The sequence below is a fragment of the Lithobates pipiens genome, unplaced genomic scaffold (genome assembly GCF_037356315.1).
Source record: "Lithobates pipiens isolate NorthernLeopardFrog02 unplaced genomic scaffold, aLitPip1_a1.2 Scaffold_28, whole genome shotgun sequence".
Classification (NCBI taxonomy): domain Eukaryota; kingdom Metazoa; phylum Chordata; class Amphibia; order Anura; family Ranidae; genus Lithobates; species Lithobates pipiens.
In genome coordinates, this window is record NW_027507789.1 from 178,881,724 (window position 1) to 178,905,865 (window position 24,142).

The window sequence follows — 24,142 nt, forward strand, 5'->3', positions numbered from 1 at the left end:
GCAAACTATGTCTTCATTGAGTCGGCTTTAAAAGGTTTTTGGAGTTTGTGGGAATTTGTGCCCATTCAGCCAAAAAAACATGTGTAAGGTACCGAGGTTGGATGAGAAGATCTGATTCCCAATTGGTCTTTCAATTCATCCCAAGGATGCTCAACAGAGCTGAGGTCCAGACTCTTCAGTTCCTCCACATCAAACTTCTCAGATCATATCTTTATGGAGTTGGCTTTGTGTGCAGGGTGATGGTCTGGTGTTCACAAACGCTTAGGCATATCTGGAACCGCCAGTATTACTGCAAACCTCCTCAAATCACTCCCTGTTCCCAAAGATATCAGTGATTTTATAGGTTTAAACACCCCACCCACCCATGGATGCAGGCTTGGTTCAACCAACTACTCACTAACGGGCTCCTTCAACAAAAGTCAATAGAACAATTGACTTTTTCTAAATGGAGCTGTGATGGCAAGGCCATACACTGCAAGCAGGAGTTGGCTGAAATTCAAGCCGCTATATTCCACCTATATCCCTACCTTGGGGTGTTTCAGTAGGTTTAATAGTACTTAGAAAAGTTTGCAACAGCGTAGGTGGTGAACGCTTGCAACTTATGGCACATAGCATCATAATAAATGTATGCAATTTTTCTCAGGTTCTCTTTAAGATTACACTTGATAGGGGCAATCTGATCACTCAATACATTGTAAATAACCTCTTGTAGGCAGTCACCTCATTTGCAACACAGTTATTTCAATGGTCTGCAAATGAGCCATTTGTCACCATGGAGTTAGTCTAAAGCTACTGAGTGATTGTAACTCCTTCCATCCATAGAATCCCTTCTTATAGGTCCCTTTTTATTTTTCTTTCTTTTTTTTTTTTTCCTTTTTTCTAGATCAGTCATGAAAGCAGATAGTAAGTAGCGGTGGTCTCTCTATTCCCTGGCACTAACATGCAGAGAATGAAAATGTCTGTCTAAACATCAATTTAATTGGAAAAGCCTTGTCCGTAACCCGGCATATTGACCCAGCGTGCACGGGAGAGATGGAGAAAAAAAAACGAGTGACGGGGATGGTCTAAAAGAGACAGAGAGTGTTAGACATCGTTTTGAGAAGGATTATGTAGCCAGTACCTGTTTACAAGCCCGTTCAAAGGAGGACTACGCGAAATCCACTTTAATGCGCATTCCTAATGGGGCGTCCAGATCAGAAATCCCCCCCTGGTGACGGTCTGGGGACATGATGGAAAGGTTGCTGCCATAATTTAAAAAAAATGAGTCAATCTTTAAAAAAAAAAAAATCTGATGCCAAGCTGAAAGCATTACTTGATTTAGGAACATAAAAGTGATGATGTTTAAAAAAAAAAAAAAAAAAAAAAATTATTAAATAAAGGAAAAAATAGTCGGACAAAATCTCACTGGGAGGGGTATAAGGTTTTGTCTCGGTGGTAACCAATAAATATTTTGAATGCATAATTTAAAGGGTGGAAGTATATAAAAAAAAAAAGGAATAGAGGGTGAGAGGTGCGAGTTTGTAAATAGGAAGGAGGGGGGGGGGGTGTAACTTGTACGTGAGAAAAACACAGAGGGATGTACAGAGACCAAGAGACAGACAGACAGTAGGAGAGTGTCTGATGGGAGGAGAGAAAAAGGGAGGGAGATAGAAGGTCAGATAGAGAGAGGATGAAAAAGACACAAGGAGAAGGAGAGCGAGAGGCATAGTTGAGGAAGGGGTTGGGGGGGGATTTGTAGACCCTGTGATAGAGAGAGCCACAGACCTGGCGAGAGAGGGATGCTCGAGAGAAGAAAAAAAAAAGCGAGGGAACAAGCAGAAGAGGGATGAGCCAATGAGAGCAGGAGAAGAGGAGAAAGGTGTGTGACGGGCAAAGGAAGAAGAGGAGCAGGTGGAGCACGGAGAGACGGCAGGGACAAGCGAGGCAGGGAGCAAGTGGAGAAGACCAGCTTAAGGATACACTGCCAAGAGAAAGAAGGCAACAAAAATAAATAAAGTGTAGAGTCAAGAGCGGCAAGAGTGATGATAAAGGGATAAAAAGAGGCTGAGACTGGAAATAGAGAAAGAGGAGGGGACCGGGGCCACCTATGTAGGGCGAGAAAGAACAGAGAAGTGCGAGAGACTGAAGAGGGGGGGAATTAGTGAGGTGGTCAGGCTGCGTGTGTATATCTAGCTGTGGTCTTCACAGCATACACATGGATGCTCAACGCAGGTGAGTGTACGCTACAAGACTCAGCCGCTGAGCAAAATGCAGCTGACACAATGCTGTTTTATATTCCTCGTCCAAGGCAGCATCTATCTGGTAAGTACTGGATCTGAAATATCTCTATTTACCCCCCCCCGTCTGTCTGTCTGTCTGTCTCTTTATATCAATGCCAATCTCGAGCCCCCCTCTTGATCTGACCCCCCCCCCCCCCCTCCTTATCTAACCCCCTCCCTTTGGCAGGCTGTCACACCTGCTGCTCTCCAACGTATGATATATTGCCTTGTGTATTATGTGTAAGCCTTCTCTTTGCACATCCTATAGAGTGTATACGGTCACATTGCAAGCCCAAGCTTTTCCGTAACAAGGGGGGATATAAATCCTTAGCTTACGTTAAACAATCCCCTACCTGTTGCTTGTTTCCAGCCAGCTAATGTAATAGTATATGTGCATTTAGCAATATATAGGGGGCGTGTGGGTAATGGGGATACCAGATGTCTTTTTTAAAGGTCTGACATTGCAAGGGTAAGTAAGGGGGGGTAAGCATAGTATAATAAGGAGCCAACCTGGAAGAGGTTATCTGTATTTTTGGTATTTTTTGTATGCAGCTCTTTGGAAATTTGCACTATAAAGGGTTGTGTGATCCAGAGGGAACTAAGATCAGTGGCATGATTCATAGGTTTACTAGTCAGTCACATGTATGAGCGGAGAGATCTACCGTCTGGGGGTTGTCTAATAGGTTAAACAAGCTATTTACAAGCAGAGAAAATAATAGAGAGGGGGTTGTTGGGGTTTAAGGGGTTAGTCCAAGAAGCACTAACAGTTCCAAAGGATCCTTCCAGTTAAAAAACTGGCATGAATAGGTTTGGAGCGGGTTAAGCAGATTGTTTCAGGTAGGATCTCAAGAAACCTGAACCTTCTATAGGTTCTACCTTGATACAGATCTGAGCAGATACTAAAAGTGCTAAATGATTCTGAAAATTGGAAGTCTGGTTTTAGAGAGAGATTCTGAGTTTGGATAGGTATTGGAAGAGTTAAGTAACCAGTTCTTGACATTCTAAGAGTGATCTGATGATGGTTGTGCATTTAACGGTATAGTGCCTCAACCCAAATCAAACCTCAAATTTTATACTGGAAATCTTCAAACTTAGAAGAGATAACTAGGAAAAATTCTCAAATAAATAGGGAAAAAAAGTATTTAATGGGTTAATCATTTTGCCTTGTTTTTTTCCAGAGATTAATGGGTGCATTTACGTGTAATGTAAGGAAGACAGTATGGAAATACCTGGAGAGATGTAATGACAGCCCTGTAATTATTGGGTTAATACGGCTTTGGAATTATATTCCAGAGGTCTTTAGACCTAGAAATATAAGAGTTTGTAGAATTAGGAGATCAGATGACAGGTGTATTTAAAGGATTATGTCATATTTAAAATGCATTCAAAGAGTTAAACAGACAGTCCTGCACATGAAGAAAGAACCAATAACATTTGTGAATTTATTTGTTTAATACCCACTATGTCATTTGATTGTAGAAATGTTCAGATCTAAAAAGTCACATAGACAGCCCTGAATATCTAATGATCTAATCATAGCCTTGTTAATCCACCATATCATTTTATTCCACAGATTTTTATCAAATGATCTGATCATAGCCCTTGTTAGACCACCATATCATTTGATTCCAGAGATTTTTATCAAATGATCTGATCATAGCCCTTTGTTAGACCACCCCACCATATCGTTTTATTCCTGAGATTTTTTTAGATCTGGATTTGTATGTTAGGAGTCAAGTGCAAGGAGCAAGGAGTCAATCCTGGGAATTATCATAGGGATTCTTGAACTTGGATAAGTATATGTATGAGCCCACACAGTGCTAAATGTTTTAATAAATTGGTAACACATGAATATTTAATAAATCAAGGTCTTCCATGTTCGTTTATTCCAGCGATCTCTAACCTTGGACGTGTATTTTAAGAGTTAAATAGTCCCAAAATGACAGTTATGCCTTTATCAATTACTTTTTTCCAAATACCTTCAGATCCTACATTCTGAAAGCTAAACAGGCACATCCAAATATTAAAAGAGGAAATAACTGATATTTGGGGATTTCATGAGTTAATACTGCCATGTAATTTAATTTCAGAGGTCTTTAGACACATGCAGCTGGAGACCATTACTAAGATATAAGAGAGATCCAATGATAGCTTATGGTTCAAGGTGTCTCTACAGTTGCATTCCAGAGATCCTAAAATATTGGAAGGGTTAAATGACCAATCATGACCATTGTAAGAAATGGCAGTTGTGAGAAAATAAGGTAATAAGGGTTAAATAGTCAGCCATGTCCATTGTAAGAACTGGCAGTTGTGAAAAGATAAGGTAATAAGGGTTAAATGGTCAGCCATGACCATTGTAAGAACTGGCAGTTGTGAGAAAATAAGGTAATAAGGGTTAAATGGTCAGCCATGACCACTGTAAGAACTGGCAGTTGTGAGAAAATAAGGTAATAAGGGTTAAATAATCAGCCATGACCACTGTAAGAAATGGCAGTTGTGTGAAAATAAGGAAATAAGGGTTAAATAGTCAGTTATGACCATTGTAAGGACTGGCAGTTGTGAGAAAATAAGGTAATAAGGGTTAAATAGTCAGCCATGACCATTGTAAGAACTGGCAGTTGTGTAAAAATAAGGTAATAACGGTTAAATAGTCAGCCATGCCCATTGTTAGAACTGGCAGCTGTGAGAAAATAAGATAATAAGGGTTAAATAGTCAGCCATGACCATTGTTAGAACCGGCACCTATGAGAAAATAAGGTAAGAAGGGTTAAATAGTCAGCCATGACCATTGTAAGAACTGGGAGTTGTAACAAAACAAGGTAAGCCCTCTATGTCAATTTCTTCCACAGATCTTAAGACCTGAGCCATGTATTTGAAGAGATAAATAGATGGTTCTGACTCTGAGAGATACCTGAGAAATATAATAACAGTTGTGCAGTTCTTCTATATCATTTAATCCAGCAATATTAAGAACTGATTGTGTATTTGAAGAGTTAAATAAATAAATGTGGCCTTGGTTCATCTGATGAAAGCTGTGTGCTGAATAGATTAACCATTCTATCTAGTGTAGCATCGGATGTCTACAGACGTGTACATGTTTTTGGAATCCCCACCTAAGATCAGAAAAGAGGAGTTAAAAGAACATATTTAAAGGGTCAGTCTACAGTACATGCATGGATTGACGGACTTGCCAGGAGCTTGACTTTTACAGGCAACCTTAGGTATGATCAGACAGAAGAGATGACAGCCAGTCAAAGAGTTTAAAGGTCTCTCTTGTATAGGTGCTAAGATCTACAGCTCTGTTAGTGGTTCGATTGGGGTAGATATTGAGCACCAAGTGAGATCAGAGAGAGAGATTATGCAGGGGTTTAATGTCCAATCTGCTATGAGACCCACCAACCTGAATATCTATGTGAAAAGATGAAGGGGAAACTACCTTAAGATTAAAGGCAGGTTAAAGGTTTAGCAGTGGATATATAGGGAGCTTGACATGTTTCGTCTAGTCAGATGGATTGCATGCTAGGCACGTTTGATGGGTTAAAGATCAGTCAAATATGAACTGAGATCTATGGGTAGGAGCCCATTTCATTAGCTAAACAAAGTGTGTCATACAGGAGCAAAAATAACCTAATTACAATAGAATGCTTAATGACTTAAAGGCATAGTCCCTTATTTGAAAGCTTGCAGCTTTGTGGAAAGCGAAGTCTATGGAAAAGATGAAATTAAATAGACTAAATCAGCCTAGCCCAGATAACATAATGTGTAAAATTATTGGTTGCTTGCTCTCTCTGAGGGACAAATGTCTACAAATTAGAGGAGACGAAATTGTATTACCCTAAGCAGCCAATCAGATTGTGGCAGTTATTTTTCTCTGCAGTTTGAGATGAAGGCTGAAGCTTGATTGGTTGACATTTTGCTTTCTTCAGCCTATAATAAATCTGTCTAGATCTAAAAACCGTGAGATGCTTGATACATGCTTGATACATGAAGCTCCTTGTACAGCCAGTGTAACATTGACCTGCCTTATCTATAACTGTCACAACTAACTGGGCACTTAGGCTCATCCTCTACATAGAGGAGTGTAGCCTTTGCTACTAGGTTGTGCAAACTGTCAGTCTCAGTGGATTGTCAAATGACCTATTGACATTGACATGTTCGATAGGTTAAAAGGCCTGTCCCACTAGGGAGCCTAGTGGTGTAATGAGAGACATATTTAAAGTTCAGACAATGCCAGCTAGTTATCTAATAAGGGTTGGCCATTGATTTCAGAGAGTTTCAAGATGATGCTGGGAAAGATTTGTAAGTACATTTACTTGAGATTATCAGGGCTTTATAGGCTTGTTATAGGAAGATATACTTAATAACAGTCTATTGATTGATGGTATTTAAGATGGGTTGAAGAGGTCATCTGTAATAGGCAATAGTTTATAAAGGGCTGAGTTGTTAAGTGACCTTATTTGTTCAGTTTCAAATGTAGGTTATTAGGTCAAGTAGTGTATTGCTGAACTAAAGGGGCATACCCTCTTATTTAGCATGTAGGCTAACTTCATCTTACCATCAGGTGACACCTTCTAAAGGATAGCATCAGACATATTTGCCAACTTGATCTACTTATACTTCCGTGATTAGTGCCCAATTTTAATGTATGGTAGACATCTAGATATAAAAACAGAGCTGCATGCAATCCGGTCTAAGAAATGAGGACACAGTTATCTTGTAGCTTCTTTTTGGATGCCTCCCCTTCCTCAGTTATGGTAGACAGGAGTAGTGCTTAGAGCAACCCAACCAAAAATCTCAAATTTGAGTGTAGACGGACATGGCTGAGCTTAGTCAGAGACCTAAATAAATTCTACATCTATTCCTAGAGAGTACTTTCTAATGTCCACTAGAGGGATCAGATCAAAGAGATGCTTATCACTCATCTTTTAACAGATTCTCCATAAAAACATTTAGAGTTGGTTACAGTAAGAGCTCAGCTGAAAAATCTGAGCTTGCCCTGCCAAGATGATAGTGGAGGAAAGTAGTTCTATGTTGATTTCCAGTCTGCAGTGAACTCTGCCCAACATCACTCAATTTTGGGTGTAGTCCAGCTTTTAGATGGAGTCCTATTTCCAGGTGAAAAGATGATAAAAGGGTCACAAAGATCCATTAAACGTGCTTAACTCAAAATTGTCAATTACACTTTGATGCATATACAAGGAGCTCAGGCTACTTTAGTACTTCAGCTTTGCTGTGGTGGACCATTTCAACTCAACTCCTTTTGTTATTCATTAGTCTGATGATCCTGGAAGACACCTGCTTGTGTTGTTGAAACACCTTTCAGGCTCCTTGCTGCCTCTCTGTCAGGGCTGGGTTCAGCCATTCCTTCCTCTGAACTGGCCGATCAGTTGTTGGCTAATTTCCAGCTCCTATCTCTCCACAGTGACTCACCTGTTGATATCCTGCTTGTCAGTCCTGCCTACTTAAGCCGTCCAACCCAGATGATCTCTGCCTTTGCCTTGGTCAACATTACAGAGACTATCTCCTGCGTTCCTATTAAACACATGCTTGGCTGACGTTCCTTCTGGCTCCAGATCCTGCTTGCTGTTCCCCTGCGCTGATCTCTGGCTTCCTGACTTTTTGGCTTGTCTGACTATCTGTTCCGGTTACCGAACGTTGGCTATGTTTTGACTACATTTGTTCAATTTACTTTTATTATTAAACAAGTGTGATTTAACGGCACCTCTGTTTCGGTCTGATTCATGGTTTCTGACAGTAGGCGAGGGCCATGAATTCAGAAGATGCAGTCAATTCACTTGTTGGTAATATTTTTTCCAGATTGGATGAGCAGGATCACCCCATGGATCAGTTTTCCATGGCGTTACAAACACTCCTGAGTCGCACCGCTCACCTTGAATCTCCCACTGTGGTTGCTCCAGTACAACCTATATTGCAGGGCATCCCTGCTGCTGCTCCAGTCTCTGTGCAGACACCCACATTGAGTATTACCTCTATAAGAGGTATGTCTGATTCTGCTTCACTTCCCCAGTGATTTGGGGGTGATCCAGTCCAATGCAGAGGGTTTCTCAACCAGGTTGAGATATACTTTGAGATGCTGCCCCTGGCGTTTCCCACAGACAGAAGCAACGTAGGTTTTGTGATATCTTTGCTTTCTGAAAGAGCCTTGGCCTGGGCAAACCCTCTATGGGAGACACAAAAATCTGTTGTCTTGAGTTACCCTGAGTTTGTGGCTTCTTTTTAACGGGTATTTGACATTCCCGCACGCTCTGTTTCTGCTGCCAAGTGCCTCATGTCCATCAAACTGAGTATGTGAACTGTTCCCGATTACGCCATTGAATTCCGTACTCTGGCAGCAGAGGTTGCTTGGAACAATGTGGACCTGGTGGCTGTTTTTTCTCATGGTCTCTCGGATACCATCAAGGATGAGATAGCAGCCCGAGATATACCCACTGAGCTGGAGAAGTTGATCACGTTTGCCATCCTCATTGACTCCAGACTCAGAGAAAGACTCCCTTTTAAGGAGTGCTTGTGGAAGCCTCCTGCACATTTGACTCTGAGCTTTGCAGTCGCACCCTCACCTCCATGCCTCCTGGTACAAAGTTGGTTAGTGAAGGTGAACCCATGCACTTGAGCTTCAGGCGTCTCTCTGCAGATGAAAGAACCCTTAAGAGGAGGGAGAGATTGTGCCTTTATTGTGGCCAGGCAGGTCACTTTTTGAAGTCGTGTCCTAACTTTGAGGGCATGTCACGGACAGACCTTAGGTGGCATTGTTTCATCCCCAGTTATCCAGAAGGATAAGTCCCTGGTTTTGATTACCCTTTCTTGAGCTGAGTCATCCGTCGAGATACAGGCTCTAATCAACTCTGAGTCTGCAGGCCTATTCATTGATGCTGCCTTTCTATCAAAGCACTTGATTCCGCTGCAGCTGCGTGACACTCCACTTGCCATTGAGGCTCTTGACAGGAGACCTCTACAGCCTGCCCATGTGACTCATGGGACTGTTCCTTTGTCCATGGCCGTAGGGGCTCTTCCCCATGAGATAATCCAATTCCAAGTTATTTCCTCACCTAAGTTTCCTCTGGATATCCTTGGTTACAGAAGCACAACCCATCTCTTGATTGGCTCCGTGCTGAGGTTCTCTCCTGGTCACCACAATGCAGTAAGACATGCTTCCAGAAGGTAGCCAAGGTCCTGTGCACCTCCTCACTCTCCTCCCTGCCAGAGGAGTACTGCGATTTTAGTGATGTCTTTGACAAAGGTCAAGCTGGTAGTTTTCCTCCACACCGGTCATATGATTGCACAATTGACCTTTAACCTGGTGCCATTCCCCCTCATGGCCAGGGTTAACCCTTTGTCGGTCTTGGAGGATAAGGCCATGGAGGAGTATGTTGCAAGCGCACGTTCTCGAGGTTTCATCCGCAAATCCTCATCTCCTTATAGTGATGGTTTCTTCTTTGTGAAAAGAAGAGTGGTGAACTGAGATTATAGGGGGTCTCAATCGTTTCACAATTAAGAATGCCTATCCAATTCTGTTGATTACGGAGTTATTTGACTGCCTCAAGGGAACAATGGTTTTCTCAAAGCTTGATTTGAGAGGGGCATAGAATTTCGTGAGGGTTAAAGAGGGCGATGAGTGGAAAACTGCATTTAATACCAGAACAGGCCATTATGAGTACCTCGTAATGCCTTTTTGGCCTTTGTAATGCCCTGGCAGTTTTCCAGGAATTTATTAACGGTGTCCTCCAAGATTTGTTGAAGTTATGTGTGGTGGTTTATCTCGACAATATCCTCATATTTTCCAAGTCCCTGGAGAGCCACCACACAGATGTCAGTGGTGTGCTTCAAAAACTAAGAGAGAACAATCTCTATTGTAAATTGAAGAAGTACGAATTCTATCGTGAACAGGTTAAATTCCTGGGTTATGTCATTTCCACTGCTGGTTTTTCGATGGACCCAGAGAGACTTTCCGCAGTCCTACAGTGGCCCCAACCCGTGGGTTTGCATCCTTTGCATCTTTTTCTTGGCTTTGCCAAATATTATTGGAAGTTTATTCATAACTTCTCGTGTTTGGTCAAGCCCCTGACTGATATGACCACAAAGGATGGGGTCCCACAGAGTTGGTCTCCGGAGTCCATTAAGGCCTTTAAGAGTCTCAAGACTGGCCTTGTTTCTGCTCCTGTGTTGGCACATCCTGATCCTACATTACCTTTTATCCTTGAGGTTGATGCTTCTGAGACTGGAGTTGGTGCCCTTCTGTCTCAACGTCCTACCTCTGAGAGCGCTATGCATCTTTGTGGCTACTTTTCCAAGAAATTGTCACCTGCGGAGTGCAATTATGAGATTGGTGACAGAGAGCTGTTAGCGATAATTTTAGCCCTGAAAGAATGGAGACATCTCCTCGAAGGTACCACTGTGCCGGTTCTCATTCTTACTGACCATAAGAATCTCACATTCTTGTCTGAGGCTAAACACCTCTCTCCCAGAAGGGTGCGATAGGCTCTTTTCTTGTCAAGTTTCAATTATATTGTCTCATTCTTACCCGATACTAAGAATGTAGGGCTGATATTTTCTCACAACAATTTTCCTCCACTTCCAAGATGGAGTCGGTTCCAGTTCCTATGATTCCTTCTGATCATATTCTGGCTACAGTTCGCACCAGCTTTACTTCAACTTTGGGTAACAAAATTCTTGCTGCTCAAGTTGATGCTCCTCTTGAGAAACCTTTGTCCCAGAGAGTGTCCATACTGCTGTGCTCAAGACTTACCATTTTCCCAGGGCTGCTGGCCACTCTGGGAAGAATCAACTCTTTTGGGCCATTTCCCAACAATTCTGGTGGCCTAGTCTATGTGCTGATGTAACCGCCTCCATAGCTGCCTATTCCGCGTGTGCTCAGAGTAAGACTCCACAACACCTTCCAGTGGGCCTCCTACAACCCATACCTAATGGAGAGAGGCCCTGGACCCACCTGTCTATGGATTTCATTTTGGAGTTACCCAACTCCCAGGGCAACACAGTTATCTTTATTGACCGGTTCGCAAAAATGTCTCATTGTATTCCACTTAAGAAGTTGCCCACTTCTAAGGAACTGGCTTCCATTTTTGCTCGGGAGAGCTTGCGCTTACATGGGCTACCCAAGGTGATTGTATCCCGGTTCTGGCGAGCCTTTTGTGCACAGGGGATTCAGCTTGTTTTCTCCTCTACGTATCACCTGCAGTCTAATGGGGCCACAGAACGAGCCAATCAGTCCTTGGAGCAATTCCTATGTTGCTATATTTCTGACCATTATAACAACTGGTCAGACCTCTTACCGTGGGCAGAGTTTGCTCACAATAGTACCTTGAATTCTGCTTCCCGATTGTCCCCATTTATGGCGAACTATGGTTTCCAATCTTCCATGTTGCCTGACTCATTTGTTCCACAGAGTATTCCCGCGTTAGAGGAGCATCTCCATGGTGTTCGTTCCACTTAGGCACAAGTCCAGGAGGTGTTGCAACATGCTAATAATAGGTACAGACTCCACGCTGACCGCAGACGTCTGCCTGCTCCTTTCTACCAGGTTGGGGACAGGGCCTGGCTGTCATCTCGCAACCTCTGACTTCGTGTTACCTCTCTAAAGTTCGCACCTCGGGTTATAGGGCCTTTCCGTATTCTTTGCAGGATTAACCCAGTGGCTTATGCATTAGATCTTCCTTCTAATGTGCGTATCTCTAATATATTTCATGTCTCCTTAATTAAACCTTTGGTCTGCAAATGCTTTACCACCTCAGTGCCACGTCCTCACCCTGTAAAGGTTGAGAACTATTAGGAGTATGAAGTGCAGTCCATTGTTAACTCCTGTAGGTCCTGTGGGCGCATACAGTACTCGGTGCATTGCAAAGGGTGCAGTCCGGAGGAACGCTCCTGGGTCTCATCCTCAGATGTACATGCCCCTGTCCTCCTCCGTGAGTTCCATAGACATTTTTCCTTCAAGCCTGGTGGTCCTCTGAGGGGGAGGGGTCGTTGAGGAGGGGGTACTGTCAAGGCTGGATTTAGCCCTTCTTTCCTCTGAGCTGGCCGCTCAGCTGTTGGCTAATTGCCAGCTCCTATTTCTCCACAGTGACTCACCAGTTGATGATATCTTGCTCGTCAGTACTGCCAACTTAAGCTGTCCAGCCAAGATCATCTCTGCCTTGGTCAACATCACAGAGACTATCTCCTGCGTTCATGTTAAAGACTTGCTTGGCTGACATTCCTTCTGGCTCTAGATCCTACTTGCTGTTTCACTACACTGATCTCTGGCTTCCTGACTTTCTGGCTTGTCTGACTATCCATCCCAGTTACCGAACTTTGGCTATGTTTTGACTGTTTGTTCTATTTACTTTTATTATTAAACAAGTGTGATTTAACTGTACTTCTGTTTCGGTCTGATTCATAGTTTCTGACACTCTCACACTACTAAGATGTTTCTGACAACTACCAATCAGAGTCAAACCTTCAGTTTTTCACCCGAGCTTTGCTGTGGTGGACCACTTCCTCACAACTCCTTTTGTTAGTCATTAGTCTGATGATCCTGGAAAATGCCTGCTTGTGTTGTTGAAGGCACCTTACTGCCTCTCACACTACTAAGATGTTTCTGACAGCCACCAATAAGATTCAAACCTTCAGTCTTTTACCTCAGAGTTGCTGTGGTGGACCAATTCACTTCAACTCCTTATGTTAGTCGTTAATCTGATGATCTTGGAAAATGCCTGCTTGTGTTGTTGAAACACCCTTCAGGCTCCTTGCTGCCTCTCACATTACCAAGATGTTTCTCATAGCCATCAATCAGATTCAAACCTTCCATTTTTGAGGTGAGCTTTGCTGTGGTGGACCACTTCCCTACAACTTCTTTTGTTAGTCATTAGTCTGATAATCCTGGAAAACAACTGCTTGTGTTGTTGAAACACCATTCAGGCTCCTTCTGCCTCTCACACTACTAAGATGTTTCTCCCAGCCACCAATCAGATTTAACCCTGCTTTGGAAGTCAAAATGTCATTGATGATCCCATAAGCAGAATGGAAGAGGAAGTTACATAGCACAAGCTGCAGGAAGTACACTCCCACCCTTTATGGACCAAAGTGTGCTTATGGGGTTTTATCAGATTGAGATGAATTGAGTGAACTTTCTGCCTTTTTTAGCACAGCTGCAGCATTTTTTGGATAGCATTAGTTCTTCACCAGTTGCATTTATGGATTGCCCAGAGTTGCTCTTCAATCAATAAGACACAGGGCATAGCACCAAAGCACTGGCGTGTCCCTAATGTGTTCAGCTTACACAGAACCCAAGGGGGGGGGGGCAGAGTGCACTCACTGAGCACATTTGATTCAAGGATTACTTCTAACCATGACCCATAGCATGAGCTGCAGCCAGTTCTATCACTTGTTTCTGCAGCTCAAAGGAGGTATGTATGCTCTAAAGAACTAAGGAATCACAGTCAAGGTGTTAATCTGCCCCCTGGATTCAGTTTATTTCCAGGGTAACCTAGAAAGCCAATAAGCTGGGGTGATGTGTTATACAAAATTCAACAAGACCGTGGGAATTCCAACTTCAGCCTTCCTTCTTCCTTCCCTGCATCCCCCTATTACTCTTTAAATGAGATGGGTGACATCATTAGCCAATACAGGACTGTGCTGTACCACATACAGGACCGGTGCTCTTCCTCATATAGGACTGGTGCTGTGCCCCATACAGGATAGGTGCTCTTCTTCATACAGGACTGGTGCTGTGCCCCATACAGGACCAGTGTTCTGCCTCATACAGGATTGGTACTGTGCCCCATACAGGACCAAGGCTCTGCCTCATACAGGACTGATGCCCTACATCATACAGGGCCAGTGCTGTAGCCCATACAGAACTGCTCTTCCCAATGCAGGACTGGTGCCCGGTCCCATATAGGACAGATGCCCTAACCCATACAGGACCAGTGCTCTGTCCCCTACAGGACTGATGCTGTTCCCCGTACAGGAGCTGTGCTCTGCCCCATACAGGATCAGTGGTCTGCCTCATACAGGATCAGTGGTCTGCCTGATACGGGGCCAGTGGTCTTCCCCATACTGGACCAGTGCTCTGTCCTATATAGGACCGGTGCTCTGCCCCATACCAGATTTACACCCTACCCCACATAGGACCAGTGCTCTGCCCCATACAGGATTGGTGTTCTTCCTCATAATGAACTGATTCCCTTCCCCATACAGGACTGGTGCTCTTCCCCATACAAGACCAGTGCTCTGCCCCATAGTGGATTGGCACCCTTCCCTATGCAGGATCAGTGCTCTGCCCCATACAATATTGGTGCCCTTCCCCGTACAGGAGCAGTGCTCTGACCCATACAGGATCAATGCAGTGCTCCACACAGCACCGGAATTCTGCCCCATAAAGAACAGGTGCTCTTTCCAATACGGACCAATGCAATACAGGACAGGTAATCTTCTTCATATAAGACCAATGCCCTGTACCATATAGGAGGGTACCCTAACCTATAGAGAACCGGTGCTCTTCCCCATACAGGACTGTTGCTTTTCCTCATATAGTATTGGTGCCCTATGCCAGATAGAAAGGGTGCCCTAACCCATACAGAACTATGGCCCCATACGGGACCAATGCTCTTTCGCAGACAAAACCGGTGCTGTGCTCCATACAGGACCAATGTTCTGTTCCATACAAGACCAGCGCTCTACCCTATACAAGGCCAGTGCTCTACCCTATGCAGGAATGGTGCTCTGCACTATACATGACTGGGTCTCTTCTCCATACCAAACCAGTGTCCTGCCTCATACAGGGCCAGATCACTACTTCTGACTGATCAAATCCATTTCATTATGTAGCTCTTGTATAAAATGTCAGCGTCTCTGTGGATTTGCGGGCTCATTTAACAGATGCTACCCTCTACTGAAACTGCCATTTTGTAACTGTGTGTTCTTTGAGCAGCCTTCCATCATGAAGCTGTATAATTTTTCCTGTTATCACTGTAGGCTACTACTGTACATCTTTTCTGCATGATGTACATTGTCATGCCTGCTTTTTTTCTGTATAAGGCACAAAAAAGAACTATTAAACAGCTATTGTCATGGGCTGTGCCTTTTAACAGGAGACTATATTGTTAGGCTTATTTAAAGCCAAAATTCCACCTTTTTTTTATTAAAATAGCCCCTTAGCATGTGTTAAAACTAAATGGCTCACAGTGTTAATTTTACATTTTTTGCTGCCCCCTGCAGTCCTTTTTTGCTCCACAAGATGTCCTCAGTTTTCTGGGCTGAGTGGCCCTTAATGTCACTCCACCTGGAAGATTGAGGAGATATTGTAAGTGCAGGGCATCCTAGTCAAAGCCCCTCAGGGGGCATTAGCATAGCAACCTTCATTGACATGGATGCAATCACATTAGCACAGCTCTCTACATCATTCAAGCCCATCCAGAAAAGCAAAAACATACAGTGGGATTGCACTGGGGGCCCAGAATTGGGCTTTAAAAAGGAAAATAGTTTAAGCAAGCTGGTCAGGTACTTTAAATAAGCTCTGATTAAACAGAGTAGAAAAATCTGATTGCTTTTGATGAAATTGCCATTGCTTTTAAATTATTACTAAACTTCAATTTCCATTCAATTCAATATTTAAAATCAGTATTTTAGGCTGTCAGTTTAATGCCTGGTTCGTACTTCACAATCGAGTGAACTTTAGTGGTCAATCAAGTTCACGAGTGATAGTTTGCTTGATTTCTGGTGACTCTTCAGTAAGGTATCTTAGTAGATCAAAAGTAGTTTAGATACACTCACAGTGACCCTGTGAGGTGCACTCTGAATCCTGACTACAATGGATTATAGAGAACTAAGCAGTACTATAAGGCTCCAGGAGACTTCAGTGGTCTGATTACATCATGAAGGGGGGGTGGCAACAAAAATAGTCAGTTGCAGTCTCAAAATTTAACAATGGGTCACTGGTCTGCACTCCCAACAGAAGCACCAACAGAAACACCAGTGAGGGATTTTTTGGAATTTTTGGGGTTTTTTTTTGCTTTTAATTGGTGAAAGGGTGAGGGATGGCAGGAGAGGAAGTTGACTTTAAATGTTTTTTTTTTTTTAATTTAGAACACTTGCAGTGTTTGTTGTATAGTGCTAGTATTGACTGGGTTCACTTGTTGCTTCACATTACTCATTTAGTTGTAAAGGGCAGTAATCAACTTCAACCAATCAGAATGACAGTTATCTACAGTGGGGAAAATAATTATTTGATCCCCTGCAGATAAAGAAATGAAGGGTCTGTAATTTTTATCATAGGTGTATTTTAAATGATAGAGACAGAATATCAACCAAAAGTCCAAAAAAAAAAACATATAATACAAATATTATAAATCGAGTTGCTGTTCAGTGAGTAAAATAAGTATTTGATCTATGATTGGGTGGGAGGCTAGCCTATCATCAAAAAAAATGGCATAATCCCCTACAATAAATGAAGTATATTGAAAGGGGATCCCCACAAATCCCTAAAAAGGGAGATTGTGGGAAGGAAAAGGGGGATTTTTAAATGCCAAATACAGTATCAGCTATTACGATATACATTTAAAAAGATTCATCTAAATTGTATTTTCTACAAAGCTGAAAAAACATATATGATATCATAAATGCACATTACATCAACAGGTAATAGTAGTTGATACTGTACCCATGAAATTGTCCTGCAAGACATTTAGGAACTGGCGAGCCTTATGCCACGTACACACGAGCGTACTTTTGAACATCCAAAGTCCGACGGAATGATTCCGTCAGACTATTCGATCGTGTGTGGGCTGCAACGGACTTTTGATTCGCAAAAGTCTGACGGACTTTAGAATATGGAACATGCTTCAAATTTTTCAGACGGAACTCCGCCGGACCCGGTCCCTCCGAAAAATTCGCTCGTGTGTATGCTATTCCGACGGACTAAAACCGACGCTAGGGCAGCTATTGGCTACTGGCTATGAACTTCCTTATTCGAGTCCAGTCGTACGTCATCACGTTCGAATCCATCGGAGTTTAGTGTGATTGTGTGTGGCCAAGTCCGCTCAGTCGAAAAGTCCGTCAGAACTCTGTCGGAACTCCGGCAGAACTCCGGCAGAACTCCTTCGGAAGTCTGTCGGACATAAGTTCTCTCGTGTGTACGGGGCTTTACACAAATGCACCGTTCCTTCCGCCCAGTCTATGTCTAGACAATTAAAATCCCCCATTATGATGACACCTCCCATGCTTGCCGCTAATCCAGTTTGTGATAGGAGGTCCGTCTCCCCCTCCTCCTTCGGGTTAGGGGGCCTATAGCATACTTCCAGTATTACGTTCCCCTTAGTTTTATCTCTTTGGAGCTGTATTGCATTCCCCTTAGTTTCATCCCTTTGGAGCTCTACCCATGGTTTGTTTGGTGACTGTGGTCCCAACTCCCTTGAGATCATCACAAGTTCCTCCTGTGTAGTTCTGGGCTGATCCCTCACTTTTATCATGATCATCCTTACCCCATGAGGTGAAATCTTGCATGGAGCTCCAGACCAAGAATGATTGATGGTTATTTTGTATTTCTTCCATTTGTGAATAATCGTTACAATAGTTGTCTCCTTCTCACCAAGCTTCTTGCTGATGGTCTGGTAGCCCATTCCAGCCTTGTGCAGATCTACAATCTTGTCCCTAATGTCCTTTGACGACTCTTTGATCTTGCCCATGATGGTGAGGTTGGTGATGGTGAGGTTTGAATGGAAGAAAGAGATTCTGTGGACAGGTGTCTTTTACACACATAATGAGTTGTCGTTAGGAGCACCTTCTTAAATTGACAGGACTAATCTGTGTACATCATGAGCACATATTGTCTGTGAGAGACAGAATTATTGTTGGTTGATAGGGGATCATATACTTATTTTACTCACGGAACTGCAACTCAATTTAAATTTGTATCATTGTTTTTTTCTGGATTTTTGGTTGATATTCTCTCAGTATACTGTCATATACAGTGCCTTGAAAAAGTATTCATACCCCTTGAAATTTTCCACATTTTGTCATGTTTTAACCAAAAACGTAAATGCATTTTATTGGGATTTTATGTGGTAGACCAACACAAAGTGCCACATAATTGTGATATGTAAGGAAAATGATAACAGGTTTTCAATTTTTTTTACAAATAAATATGTGAAAAGTGTGGTGTACATTTGTATCCAGCCCCCCTGAGTCAATACTTTGTAGAACCACCTTTCGCTTCAATTACAGCTGCAAGTCTTTTTGGGGATGTCTCTACCAGCTTTGCACATCTAGAGAGTGACATTTTTGCCCATTCTCCTTTGCAAAATAATTCAAGTTCTGTTAGATTGGATGGAGAGCGTCTGTGAACAGCCATTTTCAATTCTTGCCACAAATTTTCAATTGGATTTAGGTCTGGACTTTGACTGGGCCATTCTAACACATGAATATTGTTTGATCTAAACCATTCCATTGTAATTCTGGCTGTATGTTTTCCCTATTCATGCATCCAGCCCCTTTGAAAACGCCAGACCATAGGCTCTAATAGGCTTCAAAATAGGTGGTCTCGTGGCCCAGAGCATTGTGCTGGGAGCCCATCCAGGTGTGATAGAAAAGCAAATTAATATTCACTTTTCTAATACTGTCCGCCAATCAGGAAACTCTGATCAGGAAGGTCTGATACCCGTTTCCCGATTGGCTGAAAGTTCAAACAATCCTATTGGATGCTTAGGAGGAGGGGGATGTATGGCGGAAGCTGCTGTGATCCACACAACAGGAGAAGAAAGAAAGCTGCCGGACACTCTGCCCGCCCACTTCCTAGATGGGGTAAGTGTGGGGCTTTGATGATCTGGCTGTTTGCAGCCCCCCCCCCCCAAAGAAAAGAAGAAAAAAACAGCCGCCATTGATGGAAAGAGTATTGCACGACTGCAAACCTACCAAGACACGGCCATCCACCTAAACTGACAGACATAGCAAGGAGAGCGTTAATCAGAGAAGCAGCCAAGAGGCCCATGAATCTATCTATTAATCACATAGGGGGTGGCGTGGATAGAAGGGGCGGAGCCTTGCGCCCTTAATGGACAGGCCACCCCTGCTTTACATTTTTGGATGATGGATTGAACAGTGCTCCGTGAGATGTTCAAAGCTTGGAATATATTTTTATAACCTAACTCTGCTTTAAATTTCTCCACAACCTTATCCCCGACCTGTCTCGTGTGTTCCTTGGCCTTCATGATGTTGTTTGTTCACTAAGATTCTCTAACAAACCTTTGAGTGCTTCACAGAACAGCTGCATTTATACTGAGATTAAATTACACAGGTGAACTCTTATTTACTAATTAGGTGACTTCTGAAGGCAATTGGTTCCACTAGATTTTAGTTAGAGGTATCAGAGTAAAGGGAGCTGAATACAAATGCACACCACACTTTTCAGATATTTATTTGTAAAAAATCTTGAAAACCATTTATCATTTTCCTTCCACTTCACTATTATGTACCAATTTGTGTTGGTCTATCACATAAAATCCCAATAAAATACATTTACGTTTTTGGTTGTAGCATGACAAAATGTGGAAAATTGCAAGGGGTATGAATCAGTGGCGTAACTAGAACCTTCAGGGCCCCGATGCAAGAAACCATGAAGGGCCCCCCTGAACCCCAGCCAGGGCCCTTCCCTCTGAGTCCGCCTGTGGAACTCCAGGGCGTGGTCACAGGTATGACCTTTGTGAGCCCTGTAGTTCCACCACTGGCATCAGTAGTTTTTTTTATTATTTATTTTTTTCTCTGGCTGGGGAGAACAGACATCGGACTGAGCGGCAATGCATGGAGAAGGGTACTCTGAGTATCCGGGTAGTCACCCTCCACCTCCAGCCACCCGTGTGCATGGTGCACTGGTACCCCTAGCTGCCTATGCTGCTGCCAGCCATATGTAGAGGGGGCTGCATGGGCCCCCTGCAGCACAGGGCCCAGTTGCGGTTGCAACTGCTGCACCCCCTATAGTTACGCCCCTGGTATGAATACTTTTACAAGGAACTGTAAAATACACCTGAGATAACAATTATAGACCCTTCATTTTTTGCAAGTGGGCAAGCTTACAAAATCTGCAGGGGTTCAAATAATTATTTTTGCCACTATACAGCCCAGAGCTATAATATGCAGCCAAGAAAAAAATTATATATATATATATATATATAGATAGATAGATAGATAGATAGATAGATAGATAGATAGATAGATAGATAGATAGATAGATAGATAGATAGATAGATAAAAATGAATAGCTTGTCGAAAGGTAAAATAACAAAACTAGCTTTTGTTGCAAAATCCAAAAAGTTTCTTGTGTAGTGCCTTTTTTCTGCCACTAGATGTCTTCAGTTTGATGGCTAGCATCATTTTACCCACTTTTTCAGAGCCCAAACTTTACTGGACCCACCTCAGCCTGAGAATGGACCTTGCAAGGAGAAGTAGCTAGGTGATGAGCTCATCTCTCTATCACTCTGTTCTCTTCTTCTATCTGCATGTTTTCTTCTAAGCACATGAACTGATTGTCTCCATGTGCTGCTTCCTCATCTCACATTGCAGCTCTGCTGTACAAGGAATGCAAGAGGCTGATACCAGGTCAAATTCAGGTACCTATACTGCCTGCATCTTTTATATTTCCTGAGAATTCTGATCTCTAACAATCATCTTGTCTGTGAAGAGAACAGGAAAACCTCCCCCACACCAAAAGAAAAGTGATTTTTGTTGGCCTTTAAATTGCTTTTCATAGGTGCAATATTGACCCCCTCCACCTTTACTGGGGCTTCTATGACCAACTTAAGATTCTGCACCTGCTTGGTGCCTATGGGATATTGCACTTTACATTCATTACCACCCTCTGCGCTACCTAATTTTAATAAGCAGTCATGTAATGCTATTTATTTTATGATTTTATTATATTATTTATGGTAACGCCATTAAATAAGCAGCTTAGTCTTATTATTTGATATAGTGCATTTTACCGTTTTATTACATTTTATTTCTTCACCTGCTATTAAACAACTTAAAAGTAGCAGCCCAGAAAACAGAATATTTATTACACTTTAAATACGTACAATTAAATAGATGAGCACTTTTGTTACTTTACATTAATCTCCAGTCTTGGTTCCGAGTCAAATGTTATTTTAGGTTTTATGCTTTTTTTTTTTCCGCCATTTACTCACAGTACCGAGCTGCCATTTGATGCGCCAATTTATGGCGTTATTAGAATTTATAGGTTATGATCATGTGCTGTGTTGAGCTCATGCATGTATTTTCTATATTATAAATTCATATGCTAGGTTGTACATCTGTATTATATTGTGACTGTGCATTAATGTGAGCCGGGCTGCCTCCGTTGGCTCATCTGTCTGTCTTCATTCCAGAATGGCTATCATAGCTTATTACTATCTTGTATGTTGTTGTCAGTGGTGCTTTATCAGTCTGAACTGCTCTTCGGTGTAATGTGTTTTATATGCAGTGCATTGTTGATTGCCGAATTACCTTGTAGCATCGTTGTATAGCCATGTGTTGTTCTCACTCAACCCAAGTCCCAATGGGCCCAGATCATTCACCAGCTGCCCCCTTGTATCTGTCTCCATGGTTATTTCCCCCCCCCCTTCTTTGTTTAAAATTAACCCCTTTTAGCTCTCAGACCAATAATAGCCTGTCTTGCACATCCAAGCCCACAGAGCTTACGCTTTTTACATTCACAAGAGCACTAGGTACAAGCCAAAATGAGAAGCTTGACTATTTAGAACCATGCCTTTTGTTGTTAAAAAAAATGGATAAGTGGTTTTAGAATTGATGAGTCTGTTCTACACCTACTATACAGCACAGCAAAAAAAGGGAGCGATCATTAATCTTTTATAATGTAATTTTCTCATGTTGCTAGTTAGAATAAAGATATATGGATACAGGGAAACATGAAAATGAGGTGGCCCCCGAAAATCGTTTGTACTGTAAAACTGCTCACTGCTCTTCTTTAAACACCCATGGCTGTAAACATTTGGGATCCTGAACCTTAAAGTGTATCCAAAGCCAAAGTTTTATTTTAAATTTGGGTAGAAGGGCAAGGGGTTAGAACCCCAGCCGGGTTTGTATTGCAGTCTGTGTCCCTATTGGGAATTGTTCTCCTTCTGCCTATTTGTCCAATGAGACCATTATTACCAAGGCATAAAGTGAGGAGAACCCCAAATTTTTTAATCGCCACTGGAACAGAAAGGGGGGAAGTCTCCAATGGGAACACTTGTTCTGGTGACAACTATCTACCAGGATATTTTCCTCACTGCAGAGATTCCGTTTACTTCCTGTTGTGTCTACAGAACAGAAAGTGAAATATCTCCAATGGACACATATTGGGAAAAAGAAAAAAGAAAACGATAGGGGTATTACTCATTTCATACTGTGATATTGGGGGATTGTTAGCTCAGTAGAAACAATTTTAGTGAGTCCATGCCAGTCCAAGCTGTGGTTTGGGGCCTGTTGGTTCCCTTTTATTAAAAAGACTCAAAAAGAAAGACCGTTCAAATAAAAAGAGTTGCCCACACAAGGGATTCTCACTATCATAGCAATTAATGTAAAATACTGAGCCAACTCGTTCTCTCTTCAGCAGCACCGTTATTTATGCCTTAACCTTAACTTTTGGCTGGACCTTCTTACACAGTACCTCTGTGTTCAATCAATTTTCCCAGCTTTCCTGGCTCTCTCAGGCTTTTTCGGTTGCAACAAGGGCCCACTCCCTGCCCTCTCTCGATAAGGGTTCTCCTGACACCCCGGGCTCTCTTGCTCTTTTGAGGCCTCCAGATTATCTAAGTCCCCTGGGCTCATGGGCTCACCTAGTTATCTTGGCTCTCTCAGTCTTCCAGACCCACTTAACCATGTTGACTCTAGTCCTATGGACAAGGAATCTCTCCTCCAGCATGGAGTGCTATCTCTTGGGTGGAGTACATCTGTCTCCTGATGGGAGTTGCACTATGACCTGATCCTTTTTTATAAGGCCTGTGTGCACCTGCACTCTCGGCCTGTCAGTCTTCTATAAGACCCGGACACTTCCATCCTAAATCTCCTTGGAATCTTCAAACCCCAGAAGCCAATCTGGTGAATATCAAAACCCTGGAGAGAGTTGAAAATCACTTTTCAAATGTAACCTTGGTGGAGCCAGGTATATGCTAGGTAGTACTTAGTGCCAGAATGCCTAGCTAAAATGTACCTGGATACTTCATCCTCTTGCTTCCGGGTTGTGACCAAATGGGGACCGACCTCCACACATAGTGGACCTGTCCCAAAGTCAGGTGCTTTTGGACATGGGTCCATTCCTTAATACACTCCATGACCATGGTCAACATTACTAAATATGCTCAGATAGAGTTATTAAATGAGCCAGTGGAAAATATCCAGAGACACACTCAAACTCTGATATAACTTTATGTTTTTGGTAGCCAAAATCGCAATAGCTACTGCATGGAAAAGTCCAGTGTTAGACTTGGCCTAGATGAAGTGTAAATAGACCTGGAATAGGCTTAATGAGAGGACTGTGAGTGTCCTACGGAAAAAAAAATCATTATTTGACAAGATATGGAACCTCTGGCTTTCTTACTTACAGGTGACGGATAACTAGAGGTGATCTCTTGGTGAGATGGTGATGGATTCCTGGACGGGCACACCCCTGATTCCCCATTCCCCCTTGTCTTACTTTCTTCCCTTTCTCTCTCTTCCTTTTGTCATTCTTTTTTTACTCAAGTGCTTAAGAAATGGTTGTCGGGACATACACCCCGACTCTTTCTTGTTTGACTTTCATATGTGATACAATGCAGTATGGAAAATGTTTACGTTCAAGCACCATTGAGGTGACTGCACTGGAATTGGTGTCTAGGGATCAA

At 42.6% G+C, this 24,142-nt stretch overlaps 1 protein-coding gene across 2 annotated transcripts in view; it reads left to right on the plus strand.

Annotated features, from left to right (window-relative positions):
* Positions 1 to 1,514: 1,514 nt before the first annotated feature.
* The window catches only part of NXPH3 (neurexophilin 3), a 37,018-nt gene continuing 14,390 nt past the window's right edge, over positions 1,515 to 24,142 (plus strand). For both annotated transcript variants that reach the window (XR_013263582.1, XM_077459989.1), the window contains exon 1: positions 1,515 to 2,301. Coding sequence is in view for 1 of the 2 variants with exons in the window: in XM_077459989.1 (XP_077316115.1) it covers positions 2,248 to 2,301 (54 nt within the window). In the remaining variant the exon portion in view is untranslated. The remainder of the gene's footprint in view (positions 2,302 to 24,142) is intronic.